Source organism: Callospermophilus lateralis, chromosome 8, assembly GCF_048772815.1.
Source record: "Callospermophilus lateralis isolate mCalLat2 chromosome 8, mCalLat2.hap1, whole genome shotgun sequence".
Taxonomy (NCBI): domain Eukaryota; kingdom Metazoa; phylum Chordata; class Mammalia; order Rodentia; family Sciuridae; genus Callospermophilus; species Callospermophilus lateralis.
In genome coordinates this window covers 103,639,983-103,657,334 of record NC_135312.1, presented here as the reverse complement: position 1 = coordinate 103,657,334, position 17,352 = coordinate 103,639,983, and the positions used below count along the sequence as shown (strand labels likewise).

Genomic DNA, 17,352 nt, shown 5'->3' with positions numbered 1-17,352 from the left:
TCTGAAAGAAAAGCCAAGACAAGAACTTGTTTCAGATAGTTTATTTAGGAGTAGTTTGTTAGGAAAATGGAATAGAAAACATAGTCAGGGGAGGAGGAAATGCCGATATACAGCTGTGCTTCTGAAGTTTTCTCTGTAGGCAACAGGGATTCGATTCCTCTTCTGATAGCAGGAAAAAATTCCTCCCATCATCTCTGTCTGCAAAACATAAATCTGAGGCATTTCTCCAAGGCCTGATCCCTGTTAGTTGAGGATGTTAATAGGGTGTTAAGCCCAGCACTTTCCCACTACACTTGCATACAAGCTGAGACTCTTGCAGTCTGGGGGCAGAGAGCAGAAAAGTGGAGAGTGGTATAGGAGGGATGCTGTCAGAATGAGCTCAGCTCACATGAAAATGCTCACCACGGCTGCAACCAAAAGTGGAAGAGCACAGAGGAGACGTGACAGTACCAACAGCACCCACTTTAGCCCACTCCTTATACCATGCAGACCCTCCCATGCCCACCTTAAGCCGCTGTGGACTGAGTGAGAGGCCATTTGTAATCTCTAGAAAACACAGTATGGGAGGGTCAGTGGAACTAGCCAGTCCCCCATTGCTGCTGCTGGTCACAGGCTGATTTCTATTATTTTTCTTCTGAAGTTTTCTCCAAGAATTTCCTCATTCTTGGCCAGTACTTCAGCTCTACTAAGCTGCTTGCCTGGTATAGTGATCCACACCTTCAATCCTGAGAGCTTGGCTGCCAAGACTCTGTGGAAACACAGTTACCTCTCTGAATTCTCTGCCTATTATGTAGCAGTAAGCAGAGGCTTTGGAGGTGATCAATATTGCAACTCCTTTCTTTGCTACTATCCCACCAGTGTGGAAATCCTAAAGTAACTACTTGCGGCAGATATTGTCAGATTCCTTGGAACCCTTACTGTATTTCCAGGTGACCCTGTACCTTACTCTTTAAGGTTCAGAACCTCTTAGCAGGCCCTATATCTGCAGAGATGGGAACATAAATTCAACAAATGAGTTCATTGAAATGATATTGGGAGACACCAATGTGCTTGTTTCATGGTCCTGACCCCAGTAAAGGACCCTATTGGTTTATTGTACAAGTATAAAAACTTATAGGGACAGATAGTAAATAGTTTAGTCTTTGTAAGTGATAATGGTCCCAACTACTTTGCTACTGGTGATCAAAAACAGCCACAGACAACACAAAAACATTTCTATAAAGTTAGCACATCCTTTAGGATGTTTATCCCACAGACATAATAAGAGACAATCATTCTGTGGTTGCATATTATCATTTTGCCACCAAGTTGCTAGCTGGTCTGGTTTCCTGAGAAGTCAGGACCGTAGAGGCAGCCCAGCTGCTGGAGGACCCATTAACTGCATCCATTCCTGTCACCTTGTCAATTCTGCTCTAATGACATGGGGCAAGCACTGGAATAAGCAAAAGACATCTCACAAATGAGTGATGCTACTTTTCAAACACATATAGATTCAGCATATGTTAATAAAATTCAAATGCAAGAGCTGGGGATGTAGCTCCATGGTAGAGTGCTTGCCTAGCAAATGCAAGGCCCTGCGTTCAATCCCCAGCACCACAATTAATAAATGAATAAATAAATATTCAAATCCAAAGTTCAGGGTATACATACTTCCTCTTGAACATCTCTCCTAACTAACTGCTTTTTCTCACCTTTCTTATTCCCTCCCCCAGATACCAAGGAGGCTTTCACAGCAGCAGGCTTCCTTGATTGCCTGAGTAGCTAGAATACAAACAGCAAATGGCATTGACTTGTAACTATAATTTTCTTTATTATGAATGGAATTGAGTGGTCCCTCCACTATAGATTAATTTTGACATTCAATGAAATAAAAATTGAAAACATATACATATTCTTAAGTGAACATGTATAAAATTTTATTTTCCCTTTTATAGAAAAGTAAACTCAGACTTAAAAAACTGTCCCTTAATTTAAAAATGAAAAGTGATACATTTTGTGTTATGCATTTCTTGCCAAAATAAAAATTATGGCATTTCAATATGACCACAGTTACTGGGGCAGAGGGAGGTCTATACTCTGGTAATCTCCCAGCTCCCTTAATTTCCACATGTGTTTGCTTTTAGAAAGGGGAGCTAGATGCAATGTGACATCCTGAATTGGGTCATAGAACAATAAAAGAATATTAGTCAAAAACTGGTGAAATCCAAATAGAATGTACAGTTTGATCAACAATAACCTACCAACACTAATTTCTTAGCTTTGACTCATATGGTTTAGTATATAAAATGTTAACATTAAGGGAATCTTGGCAAAGGACACGTGAGAACTTCCCACACTATCTTTGCAACGTTTCTATAATTCTAAAATTATTTTAAAATGAAGTTTATTAAAAAGTAGGAAACTTAAGTATGTACCTGTATAGACTAGAACACAAAATTGAGATTGTTATAATTCCTAGAGAAGTATCAGTAAGTTCCACCAACATTAATAAGCTTATTAAAGACATTTTTTTAATCATCATGGTTGACAAGGTTTTCCAACATATTTTAGATTCCATACTTTTAATACAGTATTACTATACTTGTTATTTATTAGACACTGGAAGATCATAGATTTGTAGATTATTATCAGAGGGCAGGCTGGGATATAGCTCAGTGGTAGAATGCTTGCCTCCATTGTGCTAGTATTATCTCTCACACCACAAAGGCAAACAAACACACACTGGAGGGGTACTAAACTATCAATTAACTTTAACCATGAGAGAATCAACACCAGAAATATTAATAACTGGTCAATAGTTTCTAGAATTCAATTCTTCATTCTCAGAACAATAATTTAGACTGCATTTCCTTCTCAAGGTTACCCTCTGATGAGATAAACTAATGTGTATTTTGTCAGTTTTTTAAATGTATAATTCAGTTTTTCATGATTCCTATGAATGTTTCTGTTACAAAATACTTGTTGCTAAATGACAGCATGATGGCAAATTAACAGAAGACAACAACAAAAACTTCATTGTATACTTAAGGTGTTCCTTTTTAATGAGAGAGTAATTCACAGTAAAGTAAATAGGAATTTAAGAATATTTTTTAAGAAGTAACAATTTTAGGTAGGCAATCATGAGGAAGATAATCGTCATACAAGCCAAAGCCACATGGTTCTGCCACAAGCCCCAAGGCGAGAGATCAATGCCCTGATTTGTCAAGTAATCTTGACCAGTACACCTGAAATTCAACAGAAAACAATATAATGTCATTCCTACAATCTGTCAAATTTTATTCAGCATATTCTCTGCTCCTTATTGAGGCCTAGAGGTAACAAAATTGTTAATAATAATCCCTTCATGAATAATTACTAACAGTCACTGAATGCTTACAATTTTGCTAGATACTATGCTAAGTAACTTGTACCTAACAGTTTAGTTAATAGCTATTACAATCCCAAGAGTATATATATATATGATACACATTTAAAATAGGAAGGGAAGGAAGCTTAACAACCTTGGCCAAATTCACAGAGCCATGCTATGGACCAAGTTTCTAGCCTCCTCCGATTTATTCATTAACAAATCTAGGATGCTGCTCTCTTTGAAGGAAACTTTACCAAGTTAATCTTCCACTTACTTCTGATGGGCAACCCTTAGCTTAAACTAATGACACTTACAGCCCTTGCTAAGGTGATCACCAACAAGACAGCCAGCAAAAGAATACAGGCAAGAATGCTAAATCTAAGAACAAAGGGAGTAAAGGCTTCCAGTCAGAGCAATATTTGGTCAACTGCTGCACCAAGACACTAGGGAGGAGTGTAGAAACCCAGCTATAGGGCGTGACCAGGAGGCCCAGGAATCAGACTCAACCCTTAGGTAGCAATTGGATCACAGCATGATCGAACATTCCTGCCACAGGTTTGAAAATCAGCTGGTACTAAAAACACCTGGTGCAGTCACAGTTATTGCCAGTTGCCATTCTTGTGCACCTCTAAGAATTTACCATTCCAGAAACATCAGTGGCCTCTCTTGCTATAAGAGGAGTTTCCTTCCTCCTTTTGTGAGGATGAGCCTTATATGAGCATGAAGCCCTCAATGGCTCCTCCTTATCTGGTCACATTCTTCCCAAGCACTCCATCCTGACCAGTATCCTGGCAATGAGTTTCTGTTACAAAGATGCCACACCCAGATCAAACAAAAAAACAGTGGGCAGGGTAAAGAAAACCCTTCTTCACAGATTTTCCTTATTAGTACTCAAAATAGAAATGTGACCTATTACTAACAATTATTTGTACATTTAGAAGAGATTGAAGATATATCAGTATTTTCTTTTCTCTCATTAATTCATGCATCAAAATCAACCATTAACAACAGCCAAATTTTAAAACTAGAGCCTATAATTTTATTAAAACCTGATTTCTGTTTTAATGACACTATGCAAAAACAAACTTCCTTCTTCATACTATTTTTCCCCTGTTAGATCTTACTAGTGGCTGGGTTCACAGGTATCACATATAGTTCAAAGCTATAAGCCCTTGCTAAACTATCAAAGCAGCCCATTTCAAATTGTTCTGAAAAAAAAATTACAACAAAATCAAAATCAAAACTATTTAAAAAGTATCTTTTAAAATGGCCTAAACAAGCAAGCAACACATAGGAAATAGTATTCCATGTTAAATACAACTTTGACTGTTAGAAGAATATAGGAGTTATATAGCACGTTCACATATATTAGGGCACAATGATTACTTTATGAGTAAAAAAATTAAGCTCAGAAATGTTTGTTGACACTGAAATGACTCCTATCAGTTCTAAGCCCTGGGGCCTTTCTACACCACTCCACAGTAGAAGCAATCTCATGCTCTGACACTGCATGCATACTTACATTGAATTTTCAGTAGGACGGGTACTGATTTCTGTTTCATTTAATTCTGGACAGAAATTTTGTCCCAAAAATTCATTATACTGCAAAGCCTACAATAGAAAGGGGAGTGGGGCAAGGTAATACTTGTAAATTTCAAAAGGTTTCCAAGGAATTATCACAACTATGTCTATTATGATTTGAATACGAGGTATCCCCCAAAACCTCCTGTGTTGGTAGTGGGAATATTCAGAGGTAAATGATTAAATTAGGAGACTTGAACCTAATCGGTCCATCCTAGTTTCAATGGGCTAACGAGGCAGTAACCATGAGCAGGTGGAGCATGGTTGGTGGAGTTGGGTCTTTGGAGGCATGCTCTGGAAGGGTCGATCCTCCCCTGCAGCACCTTCCTCTCTCTCCTTCCCTTTTCTCTGTCTCCCTCTCTCTCTCTCCGCTTCCTGACTTTGCCAAGAGCTGAGCAGCTTTTCTCTGCTGGGCCTTTCTTCCATGATTGCTGCTTTACCTCGTGCCCAGAGGAATGGAATCAGCCATCTATAAACCTCTGAAACCACGAGCCCAAATAAACTTTCCCTCCTCTAATCTGCTCGTGATGGGTGTTTTGGTCACAGTAATGAAAAAGCTGACTAAAACAATGTTCTTGAATTTAATTCTACTGTTATTTCTAAAAACATACCAAGTCTCTCAGACAGTACTTACCAAAGTGAAACAACTAAAGTTAGAAACCTGGCCGTGGTGTGTTAAGACACAGGTTATTTTGGAGCTGATTAGCTCCCTAAAACCAATATGGCTCTGAGTATTAAATAATCCTTGTTTTCCTTCTAACATAAACTGTGAATTCTAGTCTCTCATCTTCTCATTTATTTCCTTATCAAACTGAAACACAATATTTTTTTCACCAACTAGTCAATCTTTCCCCTTTGAGATTTCTCCCCAACCTTCCATCTTCCTCAGACAATGGTGTGACTTGGGAAAATACCCAGTTGACTCCCTCACCTTTTGCTAAACAAGGCTAAAAGGAAACACTGATGTATTTCTCCTGAAAGACAGTTCCTAGATGGAAGATATTCACAGCTTATGAGTGGGGAAATGAGAGGGTCAGGCTTGATTCTGGTTGTTCCCAGGTGGAAACCCACTCACAAAGATAAGGACAACGTACCGTATAGCCATATCTAGGAATGCTGAAGTACTGTAGCCATGAAAGCCAAGGTGCAATGGTTCTGAGATTTACCAAAAGACCTGAAAAAAGCTATAAAAAGCAAAACTGAAGGGTCAGAACAGGTCCAAAAGTTTCATGAAAAATTCTAAACAGAATCCTCTTCAAAAACTCTACAACCTTCTAAACATTCTGCTAGGACCAATTCTTTCTTGAAATTCTTTCCACTACTTTAAGCACTTACTCATCATCCTCCTTTGCATGTGTATACCTCTGCATAACTGTGGCAGTTCATGTTTAATGGAAATACAATAAACTTATAGTTTATATTATATATTCCACTTATTTGGAAAATCCTTGTCAAGACTAGATTCTAATCTTTCTCTGTAACTGTAAGGGAAGATTAAGAAGTACCGTCACCTCTTGGCATCCACATACAGATACCAAAATCTGGAGATGCTCATGTCCCTTAATTGCATATAACTCATGCACCTCCTTTATACTTTATACACACCCTGTACTTATTTAAAGTCAACTCCAGATTGTTTATAATACCTAATACAACATAATGCCATGTAAATAGCACACTGTATTCTTTAGGGAAAATCACAAGAAAAAAGTCTGTACATATTTAGTACAGATGCAATTTTTTTATATATGTATTTTCTACCTGCGTTGGCTGAATCTTTAAAGGCAGAACTCATGGACACGAAGAAACAAGTGTGCTTATTATTTTAATGAAGCCACCACTATGTGTTCACCCTAATAAACCTTGTAACCTAAGAACATAATCCAAAACAATCCTGAGCATCATATGCCCCCCTATATACCCACACAATAAGATTCATTATTTACGAGGATTTGCAGTGTATGTCCATGAGTTTAGGAATAACTGGGGGTTCTGAATCCAGGCTTAAGATAACCCAATGCCTAGAACTGATAAAAAGTATAATATAGTGAAGTACATAGAAAACATGGTCAATACCTCCACTTAAAGTGACCAGAAAGCAATGGAGATGCCAGGAAGGACTGCTTGAGACATACCAGGGACAGCTACAAGGTCCATGTAACACTGTCCTAACTGATACTAGATACACTGAGATGTGCAGAGCAATGACAATGTTGTCATGTGCCTTTGGATATTTACTCTTGGATGTACCATGTGCTACACTGGTACATTGTAGGTACCATGACCCACATTGGTAGTTTCCAAATTCAGAAAGGAAGAACTAAATTCTGAGAAGAGTCTGAGCTAATTATGTCATATTTAAAGATACGTACTCCAACTCTAACAGAAAGTAATATTAACATTTTCATTAATAAGCTAAGCAGTCCTTGATGTCTGAAAAGGAAAAAAAATGTCTGAACAGGAAAAAAAGATGACTGGTTCCATTACTCCATTGAGTCTATGTGAGTGTAAAACTTAGGGACATGTAAGATTAGGAATATTACCCATCAAGCAAAAAACAAACAAACAACAAAAAAACAGAAATAAATTGATATAAGAGATTCTCAGAATCCCAGAAAGGGTTTCAAAATACAAGAGGGGCCCTAGTAAGACTCCCCAGAGCCACACAGAGCTTTGCTTTGATCTGGATTTGCTCTATGCCTCTCACAGAGCTTTGCTTTGATCTGGATCAAAGGGCAGTGAATGCAACCAAACTCTGCTGTGGGTAAACAGGTGGCAGTTCTCTAACACCAGCATTAAAGGCTGACAGATAACCTGTCGTCTTTTATGAGGGAACCAGCCAATCATTGTTCTGGGTTTTTTTTAAAGCTCTTATTTATCAAGGTTTCTAAAATATCAACAGAATTGTCTTTTAAAAGCACATCAGAGGGCCAGAGTTGTGGCTCAGTGGTAGAGCGCTTGCATAGCATATGTGAGGCACTGAGTTGGATCCCTGACACCACAAAACAAATAAAATAAAGGTATTGTGTCCATCCACAACTAAAAGGGCCAGAAGGAAAGCCAGTAATACAAACTATATTTCAGTATATGGCTTCATGAAAGTATCTGAGTCCCACATACAGAATCCTCAAAGCAGGTGAAGGGGCAGGAAGGAACAAGGGGAACAATTCCCTCTCCTAAGAGGCTCTGTTCACACTCACCATCATAAACACAAAGCATATGGTCATGAGAAGTGTAGCCACAGACACCACACTCTGACCGGCTGCGATGGCAAGTCCCATAGAACTGGCCGAATAAGCCACCATCATAAGGGTTAACATCATGATGAAGAAAGCGTCTGCCTGTGGTTTCAATCCTGAAAGAAAAGAAGGGGTCATTGAGGCTGCCTAGGCCACTGTTAGCTGGGGTGGTTCATTGTGTAAACAGACTCTAACATCAGAGCAAAAAAAGTCATATATGATTCAATTTTATTCTTTCCCTCCATGTAAGTGCATAAAGTTATCATACAGATTGTTTTTTTCATTTACTACATAACACCAGTCCATATAACTAATACCTGTGCTCCCTTATGCATAATTATGAGCAATTTCTGAGTTACTGAATTAAACAAGTATGGGCAGCACCACTGGCCACATTCTCCTGCCTTCTCCTGTCACAGGAAACTCATCAGAGCACACTCTCATGCCCACATACCCACACTACTCACTGTCGGCTACAACTGCATTACTGAAGAAGCCAGGATCAGGATTCATAACCTCAAAGCGGTTTTTATATCTAGGGGAGGGGAGGTGTCTCTATAACCTGACTCCCCCTCAACAAATCACCACATAGCTCTGTGATTAAGAACAGGACTAATTTTGGATTCTGAAACTATTTTATAAACTATAATGAGGTAATGCTCTGGGTCATGCAGTCTGAAGATTTTGGAACAGCCGTAAGAACACCTACTAGGGGTCTAAACTCCATGACCAACTCTTTACAACACATCTGCTATGTGTAAAATGGAAGGGTTACACTTAAATGATGGTTTTATTATATAGCACTTTGTCTAAAATACATATTTCTGGTGTGTGTATATGTGCCTATTAGTGAAATATATAAGAATTCTGATGCAATGAATCTGGTGGGAAGTGTGAGCATAATGTAAAATGAATGTCTGTATCTAACAAACAAGTATTTTTATTAAATCATTAAACCCCCAAAGTCACCATTCTCCTCTGATTAGAGAATGGGTGGGGGAGAATATATATGTATATTTTAATATTTTTTACCTCTATCTAGATCACTCTATATATTTCTTTTTTTTTTAATTAATTTTTATTGTTGGTTGTTCAAAACATTACATAGTTCTTGATATATCATATTTCACACTTTGATTCACTCTATATATTTCTACAAAAAGATATAGATAGTAATAAAATATATGTAAATAAATTGGTTTCATCTACATCCAAGACTGAAAACATACCCTTTTTGTCTTGTTACTTACCTATCATGAAGTACAGTATACAAGTAAATATGACACTTGGCAAAAACCTCATGGGTAATAAATCAGATAGCAATTTTCCAAAGAAGTAAGATGACACTCTGTAGTATCCACTGATGTACTCGTGTCTACAGAACAGAAAAACATACCACATATCCCAGATTAGTCCGAGAAGGCACAGCCCAGATGAGATGCTGCTGTGCAGACTCCTGCTGCCACCAGGTCTGACACTGCAGCTGCCCACAGGCTCCAGGCTGACTCCCAGGTTAATGCCCTTCTCCTCCTCAGGTGCAGCCTCCCTGGGGAATCAGCCCCCAAGGCTCTTGCTGTGACCCTCTCATGACAGCACCCCTCCTGCCGCCGCCCACTCTGGCCCACATCACCCTCCAGGGACACAGTCTGCTTCTCCTCACTCTCCTCAGAGACTCTGCTGCTCCTCTGAGGCTGGCTCTGCCTGAACAGCAGCACTTGAGGGGCTAATCTCAGTGTAACAGGGGCTTTTCTTCTCCCCATTTCTGAGTGTGAAGAACGTGACATTGATATTCTCTAAGGCCCCAATGCTACAGCAGATCCCTAAACTCTACTTCTGCTACTCTCATGTTAAGAAAAGAAAAAAAAAATCGCTTCTTTTAATGATCACATCTCCACTTGTAGTCCAGTCATCTACTAAGTTCTCATCTTTCTTCCTGTTGACATGTTTCCCCATAATTCCAAACTCTTCCACTGGGGTCTTTATCTCTTCCCTCTCTGATGATTCCTCTCCTTGGCATGTCAATCTGAGCAAATCCCTTCCATCTTTGGAAAACAGAGACAAACCCAGTCTGCTCTTTACTGCAAGGCTGCCCTTTGGCTCTCTCCACTCCTCCATTCACTGAGAGACTACACTTGGTCACATTCTTTGTCAGCTTTACCTCCTACCGCTAATTTGCTGCTTAATCCACCTCTTAATCTCTTACCAAAGCCTCTCAAACTTTTCTTGCAAGGGTTACTATAACCTACTATTTTGTTAAAAAATAAAAGTTAGTTTTCAGTTCCTTTGTTGCTTGCTTTCTCTGGACCACTGGGATTTGCTGACCATAACCTAAACCTAAAATTACCTTTTCCCTTGCTAGCAGGCCCCACACACTTGATTTTCTATCTCACCTCTGACTGCTTTTTCTCAGTTAATATTAGTAATCCCCAATCATATTTCAAAAGTTCATGTTATACACTATAAATGTATATAATTTATATTTTGTCAATTTAAAGAAATAAGTAAAGGAGAAGAAAACCACTCATAATCCTGAGGATCGCATCTTTGGCTCAATTCCAGATATGATCAATTTGACTAACAGTCACCAAGGCCCCTTCCCTGAATGGAGACCAACTCACATAAAGAGCTTCTTCTCCACCACAAAGAGCTCCACGGCCGACACGCTGCTGAAACACTGGTTGGTGGTCAGGAAGAAGAGCACCCCTGCTCTGCCAGGACAGAATGGAACAAAAGCACCTCAGCGGACTCAACACTCTTGGTTGGTTTTCTATCCACAGAAGTCCTCCCACAAACGACACAACGTTAAACAGATTTTAAGAAGGAAAAAAGAAACAAGAATCGTTCTGGTTAAAACAAAGAAGGAAGCATGACCCCATGAGGCCCCTTGAGGTCTCTCTGTCTCCGTATTCGAGCGTATTCTGAAATTCACATTCTTAAGCTGCTGTCTACTGAACTGGCTTCCCCTTAAATTCCTATGTTGAAGCCGGAACCTCCAGTGTGCTGATGCTTAGAGATGGGACCTTCAGGGAGTAACAGGGCTTAGATGAGGTCATGAGTGGAGCCCCATGATGGAATTCATGCTCTCATAAGAGGAAGAAGCACCAGACAGATTTTTCTCTGCCGTGAGAGGGTGCAGAGTGAAGGTGGCCATCTGCAAGCCAGGAAAGCACCCTCACAACAGCCTGACCTGCTGGAACAGACCCCAGACTTTAGAATTCCAGACTCTAGAACAGAGAGAAAATAAATGTGTGTTATTTAAGCCACCGAGTCTGTGGTATTTTGTCATGGCAGCCCAAGCTAATATATGTCATAAAAATATTATCACCTTCAATTTAACCAACTAAAATGCCAATTGTTGTATTCCTATTGTATAAACAGAGAAACAGTAATCTGAATAAGAAAACTAAACAGGTTAAAAGATTCAATTAACCACTTTGGTTCTGAAATTGAATAAAGAAGAAGTTAAGACATGTGGAAGGAAAATGCGAGACAGTGGAGGGAACCTGTACTCAGACACTCACCTTATAAATGAGACTTAATGCTTATTTCCCAGTAAAATAACTGAGGTTTAAAAAGCAAAGTGCTCAGCTGTTAGGGTCTGTAAACAAGTCAAGATGGCGCCTGGCATTTTGCCAGAGGGAGTGGTTTGTGAAGTAACGCCAGCAAGCCATTAAGTGTGGGGATTCCTTATTGGTTGACTGCTGTATCTAGTTTATGTAAATTAAGATAAGCTGTGTGTAATGTATATATACCCCTCCTGTCCTACAATAAACGGCTCCCACTCCTGCTGTATCAATCTACACAAGTTGCTTGTCACCCCCCACCCCCCCCCACCCCCATTATTTTGCTGCAGTTGAACTGCGGGACTCAGCTAACTTACATTTCAGTGAAAACATGGGTTTTATGAGAGCACACCAACATCTTTCGAAAAAAGGCACAGGCTTCCCTTTGTAACAGAACAATTTAATTGACATGGAGGATGTTAGTTGAGACAGAAAAAGAGATGATGTGCTGCAACATTTAATTGACAGAAAAACAAAAGAACACACCAGTGAACAGCTCCAACTAACTTAAAGGAAAAATAAGAATCCCTAGACAATTCTTTTTAAGACCTATAGAATGAAGAACTGAGCATACAGGCCGTTTTAAATGTAAATGTTTGTACAATAATTAAAATGAATGGAAAACATCCAGGCCTAGTAGAGAAGTAGCTAATAACTTACCATCAGGAATAAACTTAATATAAAGTAAAAACCTAATTTCAGAAACATGGGACATAGCAATGATTCAGTTCAATTTATCATCTTACATCTAATAATAAAGTAATGTTCATGGTTCTGCAAAAATTAGACAGTGAAATTCCTTCTAAATCAAAAGATGACTTCTTTAATACTGAATACATTTTTATTATTAAACAATTTAATGCATTCTAATTCTTTTCATGGTGGTAAGCCACATCTGTCTCATATATATAATTTTTTTATAGTGAAAACATTTAAAATTTATTTTCAGGAATTTCAAAATATACATTACTACTTACTATACTTACCACACTGTGCAATGATATCTCAAAGGGAAAAAAAGGTATTCTTCCTGTCTGAGACTTTGTATCCTATGACCATCATCTTCTCACTCCTCTAATCTGTGGCAACTACCATTCTACTCTCTGCTTCTGGTTGTTTTAAACTCTACATATGAGTGAGCACATGTGGCTTTTGTCTCTTTTTATCTGAATTATTTTACTTAGCACAAGGTTCTCCAATGCCATCAACACCATCACAAATGACAACATTTCTTTTTTACGAACAGTATTCCACTGTGTACCCACATTTTTCTTATCCATTCATCTGCTAATGGACTCTGATTCCTTACTTTGGTTATTGTGAATAGTCCTACAATGAACACAGGAGTGCAGATATTTCTTCAGCAAACTGATTTCAAATACTTTGCATAAATACCCAGAAGTGAGATTAGTGAATCTAATACATTTTTTAAATACCTTTTTCCTTATTCATTTAGTTATCACCACAACTCTATAAGGCTATTAAGTCAAAGGAGCTCACACTCTACACAGGATTCAAACCCAGTGTCTCAGTTACACAGGTTAGAGAAAGTGTAATGATAGTACTTGACCACAAAAAAAGAGAACTAAACTCTTGGCCTCCCTAGCAATTTCAACTGATGAAACACTGATATTTATCCCTGAAGAAAGCTCTAACAACCTGGTTCCAGAGATGACACTGAAACTCCCCCCACCCGACACCGCACCTAATCAAAAGAATTAATCACTGATCAATCATCCCAGGAGGGATTAGATAAACCACACACATAGGCCACTTTCATTTAGTCCAAATTCTTATTAAAAATGGTAGCAATTTTAAGTCAAAAAAATTCATATTTTTAATATAATTTTAATATAATTTCTCCAGAAGACACCTGGAGAAAAAGCTAAAGTTCTTCTTTATTTCTTTGGATCTTTTTACCAACACCATTAATGTCTAGCTTTCCAGTTCATCTTTATAATTCCAATTTAAGTACAGGTTTGTCAACAATTTTTCCAAACACTTCATGCTACACAACAAAAAAAAAGCCCAGAGCTCCTAGATTCTAGAACAGAGATATGCTGTTCTAGGATAACACAACCTGCACGAACCATCCATTTCTAGAAAGTATGGAAACAATCCAGAGATCCCAACCCTCTGGGAAGATAAAAAGATAAGCAATGACCTAATTCTGAAAACAGCTGCAAAAATCATCTCATTGTAGACTAACACTACTTGATTATCTGAGTGAAATCTACTTTTATCCTTATTCTTTCTTTCAAAACTAATCAGTCTTTTCCAGACATCAACATATGTTCAACATAAGCATCTTCAACATCCTCAACAGTAAAATAAGGATAATACCATATGCCATCTTTGATCTCTGGAAGGTCACATGAGCTTGTGGGTGTCAAGGAGAGCCCAGTGCCTAGCAAAGTGACAAGAACTCTGAGGTCTGTGATGCAGCACAACACCTATATTCAGAACAGGATACAGGCACTACAAGGTCTCAATGTAAAGCCAGGTGCAGTGGTATAAGCCTACAGTCTCAGCTACTTGGAAGGCTAAGGCAGGAGGATCACTTGAGCCCAGGAATTCATGGCCAGCCTGGACAACATAGAGATCTCATCTCAAAAATAAATGAAAAATTAACAAATAAATGAATCTCATCATGGATCAAGATTCTTACGGGTATATTATAACTGAAACTAGGTCTGACTCATAACACTAACATAACCATTATTCAGTTAGGAAAAGCTGAGTCCCACTAGCTTATCTTTCCCTCAAGTCAAACAAATCCAAAACAGTGAAAATTGGCTAACTTGCAGCAGAAAAATAGATAAACTGAATTATACCAAAGTTGAATACACTTGTACATCAAAGGACATCATAAATACAGTTAAATAAAAACCCACAGAATTAGAGAAAATGTTTGGAAATTACACATCCGAGAAGAAATTAATCTCAGAAATATAAAGAGCTCCTACAATTCAACAACAATAAAACAAATTTAAAATGGGCAAAGAATTTGAATAGGCATTTCTCAAAAGATCCAGTGATCTTTATTGTATATTTTTAAAAAGAATAAATATTAAGTGTTGGGGAAGATGTGGAGAAACTGAAACCCTGTGTACTGCTGATAATGGAAAATGGTATAGTTGCAGACAGAATGGCAGAGCCTCAAAAAATTAACACAATTACCATATGACACAGCCATTCTGCTTCTGGCAACATACCCAAAAACTGAAAACAGGGATTCAGACAGATATTTGTACACTCATAACTGCATTATTCACAACAACCAAAAGAAGGAAGCAACCCATATATTCATCAATGGATGAATGAATAAATGAAATGGTATGTGGTATGTGCGGGGGTAATGGACTATTCACCTTAAAATAGAAATGCTACAACACGGATGAATCATGAAGACATCATGTTAAGGGAAATGTCAGTCACCAAAGAACAAGTACTTAGGACTCCGTGTACATGAGGTTCCTAGAGTAGTCAAATTCAGAAACACAAAGAATGGTGTTTGCCACGAGTTGGGAGAAGTAGCTATGAGGAGCTGTTGCTTAATGGGTATGTCAATTCCATTTGGGAATATTTTAAAAAAGAGTCCTGGAGTAGGATGGTGGTGACTTTTGAAAAATCATGTCAATATACTTAAAGCTATTTAACTATATACTATGATGGTTAAAAAAATCATGTCAATATACTTAAAGCTATTTAACTATATACTATGATGGTTAAAAAGGCAAATTTTATGTTCTGTATCAAAAGAGACATAAATATGTGTTTGTGCATGTGAAAAACAAAAGTAACTCTTCCATTCAGTTTTCAATTCACCCCAAAAGACAATAGTGCCATTTAGGCTGTACTTCTTTTAAATTCAAATTCTTAATGGATGTTCACGAACTGAACAAAGTAATAGCATTTTTATTTTAAATCAAGATCCAGATTTACTTACCTATTCTGAATTCCACTATAATCATTGCTTAGCCCAAAGTAAATTGCACCTATAACCAGTGCCAATACGATTGTGACAGCAACCTTTTCAAAAAGAATAATGAAAACAAACAACAAAAAAAAAAGAGTTCCGATTAGAGGTAACAATTTTAACATATCATTTATTTTCACACAATACATGGCAATATGATCAGATCTCTCCATTGAGATAAACATTTTTAATGCTTTGACCACAGTCCCTGGGAGAATATAAAGCAGTATATGTTATTAGACTGCTTTCTAAACAACTAGCAAATCAAGGTATTTGTTGTTTGGAGAACTGACAGAACAACAAAGCAGATGACTGCCAGTTCCAGGTCCAGCTCAGGTGCTGAACTGACAAATGCCACACAGGAAGCAAAGTGATGCAAACACCTAATTAGGTCATTTGGGAAATAAAACCAAGTCTAAGTGGCCTGGAGTTTGGGCCTGAACTTTCAACCTTTGTGTCAGTGAACATGCAGTTTCATACTTCAAGACAGTCAAATGGAAACAGGATGTCTTTACTCTTAACATTAAAAATAAACAAAAATTTTAAAGCACACACACAAATTCAAACAATGGAATGTTGCACAATAAAGGAAGTAGGTTTGAGCTGGACTCCACCTCTCCAAGGCCTGGGGAGTCAGAGTCTGCATGGGAAAGTGCATTGTCACTGTCACCAAAGCACTCAGCCAGCTCTCTCTGGGAGCACCCAAGTATTTCCATCACCATCTCCTCTGTTACTGCTTCTCCTTCAACCTCAGTCACTGAAGCATTCAGTCAACACATCACACCTGAGCTGCCAAGACGGGATCATCCTCACCCATTTTCACCTACTCAGTCTACATGGAGAGTTCTAAGGACACTGGACAAAGCACTTTGGGATTTAGGATAAAAATTCTTTTAAGGATGCTTCAACTAGCAAAGAATTAATTTTCCATTATTACATAATTTGTGTAAAGAATTCTATTTTATTATTATCATTCATAGGATAATAATAAAAATATAAGAAATGGTAATCTAAAGAAAACAAAATACCCTACCATGTGTCTAAGAAAATTCAAAGTAATTCAAAAATCTCAATGCTATAACAATATCAAGACATGAAGTACTTTGTGAAGGACATTTTTTTTTTTTTGGCATGAAGCAAACAAAAGAAGAAAGACAGGGCTGGGATTGTGGCTCAGTGGCAGAGCGCTTGTCTCGAGTGTATGATGCACTGGGTTCAATCCTCAGCACCACATAAAAATAAAAAAATAAAATAAAATTTAAAAAGACTCATAATCTGAAAAGGCCAGTTTGTAAAACTAGTCTGGAAAGAATATTATTTAAAGATATCCTTAAAAGTCTCCTCATTAATAAGACAGAAATTTAGGGGGAAAACATCCCATTATCCTGTCATATTTTCAGTCTCCTCAGAATATACCCTATTTCATTAGAATAGATCAATTTTGCAAAATAAACACAGATAACCCTATTAATACGCAGCATGAACTTGTATGTGAGATTCTATACTTTCACACAGTATAAAAAGACTTAAGTCTTTCAAACTGGACACTCCATATTCTTTTGCATTCAAACTTGATATACACTAACATTGTCAGTATTATCATTAGGATGTTTTCTAAAGGCATCAAAGTTCAAAAACTCA

General features: G+C 37.9%; 1 protein-coding gene across 2 annotated transcripts in view; it reads right to left on the bottom strand.

The window, feature by feature from the left end:
• Nucleotides 1-3,011: 3,011 nt before the first annotated feature.
• Nucleotides 3,012-17,352, bottom strand: part of LOC143406499 (broad substrate specificity ATP-binding cassette transporter ABCG2-like) — a 125,148-nt gene continuing 110,807 nt past the window's right edge. For both annotated transcript variants that reach the window (XM_076865259.2, XM_076865258.2), the window contains exons 10-16: nucleotides 15,682-15,764; nucleotides 10,788-10,877; nucleotides 9,420-9,544; nucleotides 8,131-8,285; nucleotides 6,025-6,114; nucleotides 4,872-4,960; nucleotides 3,012-3,224 (exon numbers count right to left, since the gene is read on the bottom strand). In XM_076865259.2, coding sequence (XP_076721374.2) covers nucleotides 3,077-3,224; nucleotides 4,872-4,960; nucleotides 6,025-6,114; nucleotides 8,131-8,285; nucleotides 9,420-9,544; nucleotides 10,788-10,877; nucleotides 15,682-15,764 — 780 coding nt within the window. In that variant the 3' untranslated portion in view covers nucleotides 3,012-3,076. The remainder of the gene's footprint in view (nucleotides 3,225-4,871; nucleotides 4,961-6,024; nucleotides 6,115-8,130; nucleotides 8,286-9,419; nucleotides 9,545-10,787; nucleotides 10,878-15,681; nucleotides 15,765-17,352) is intronic.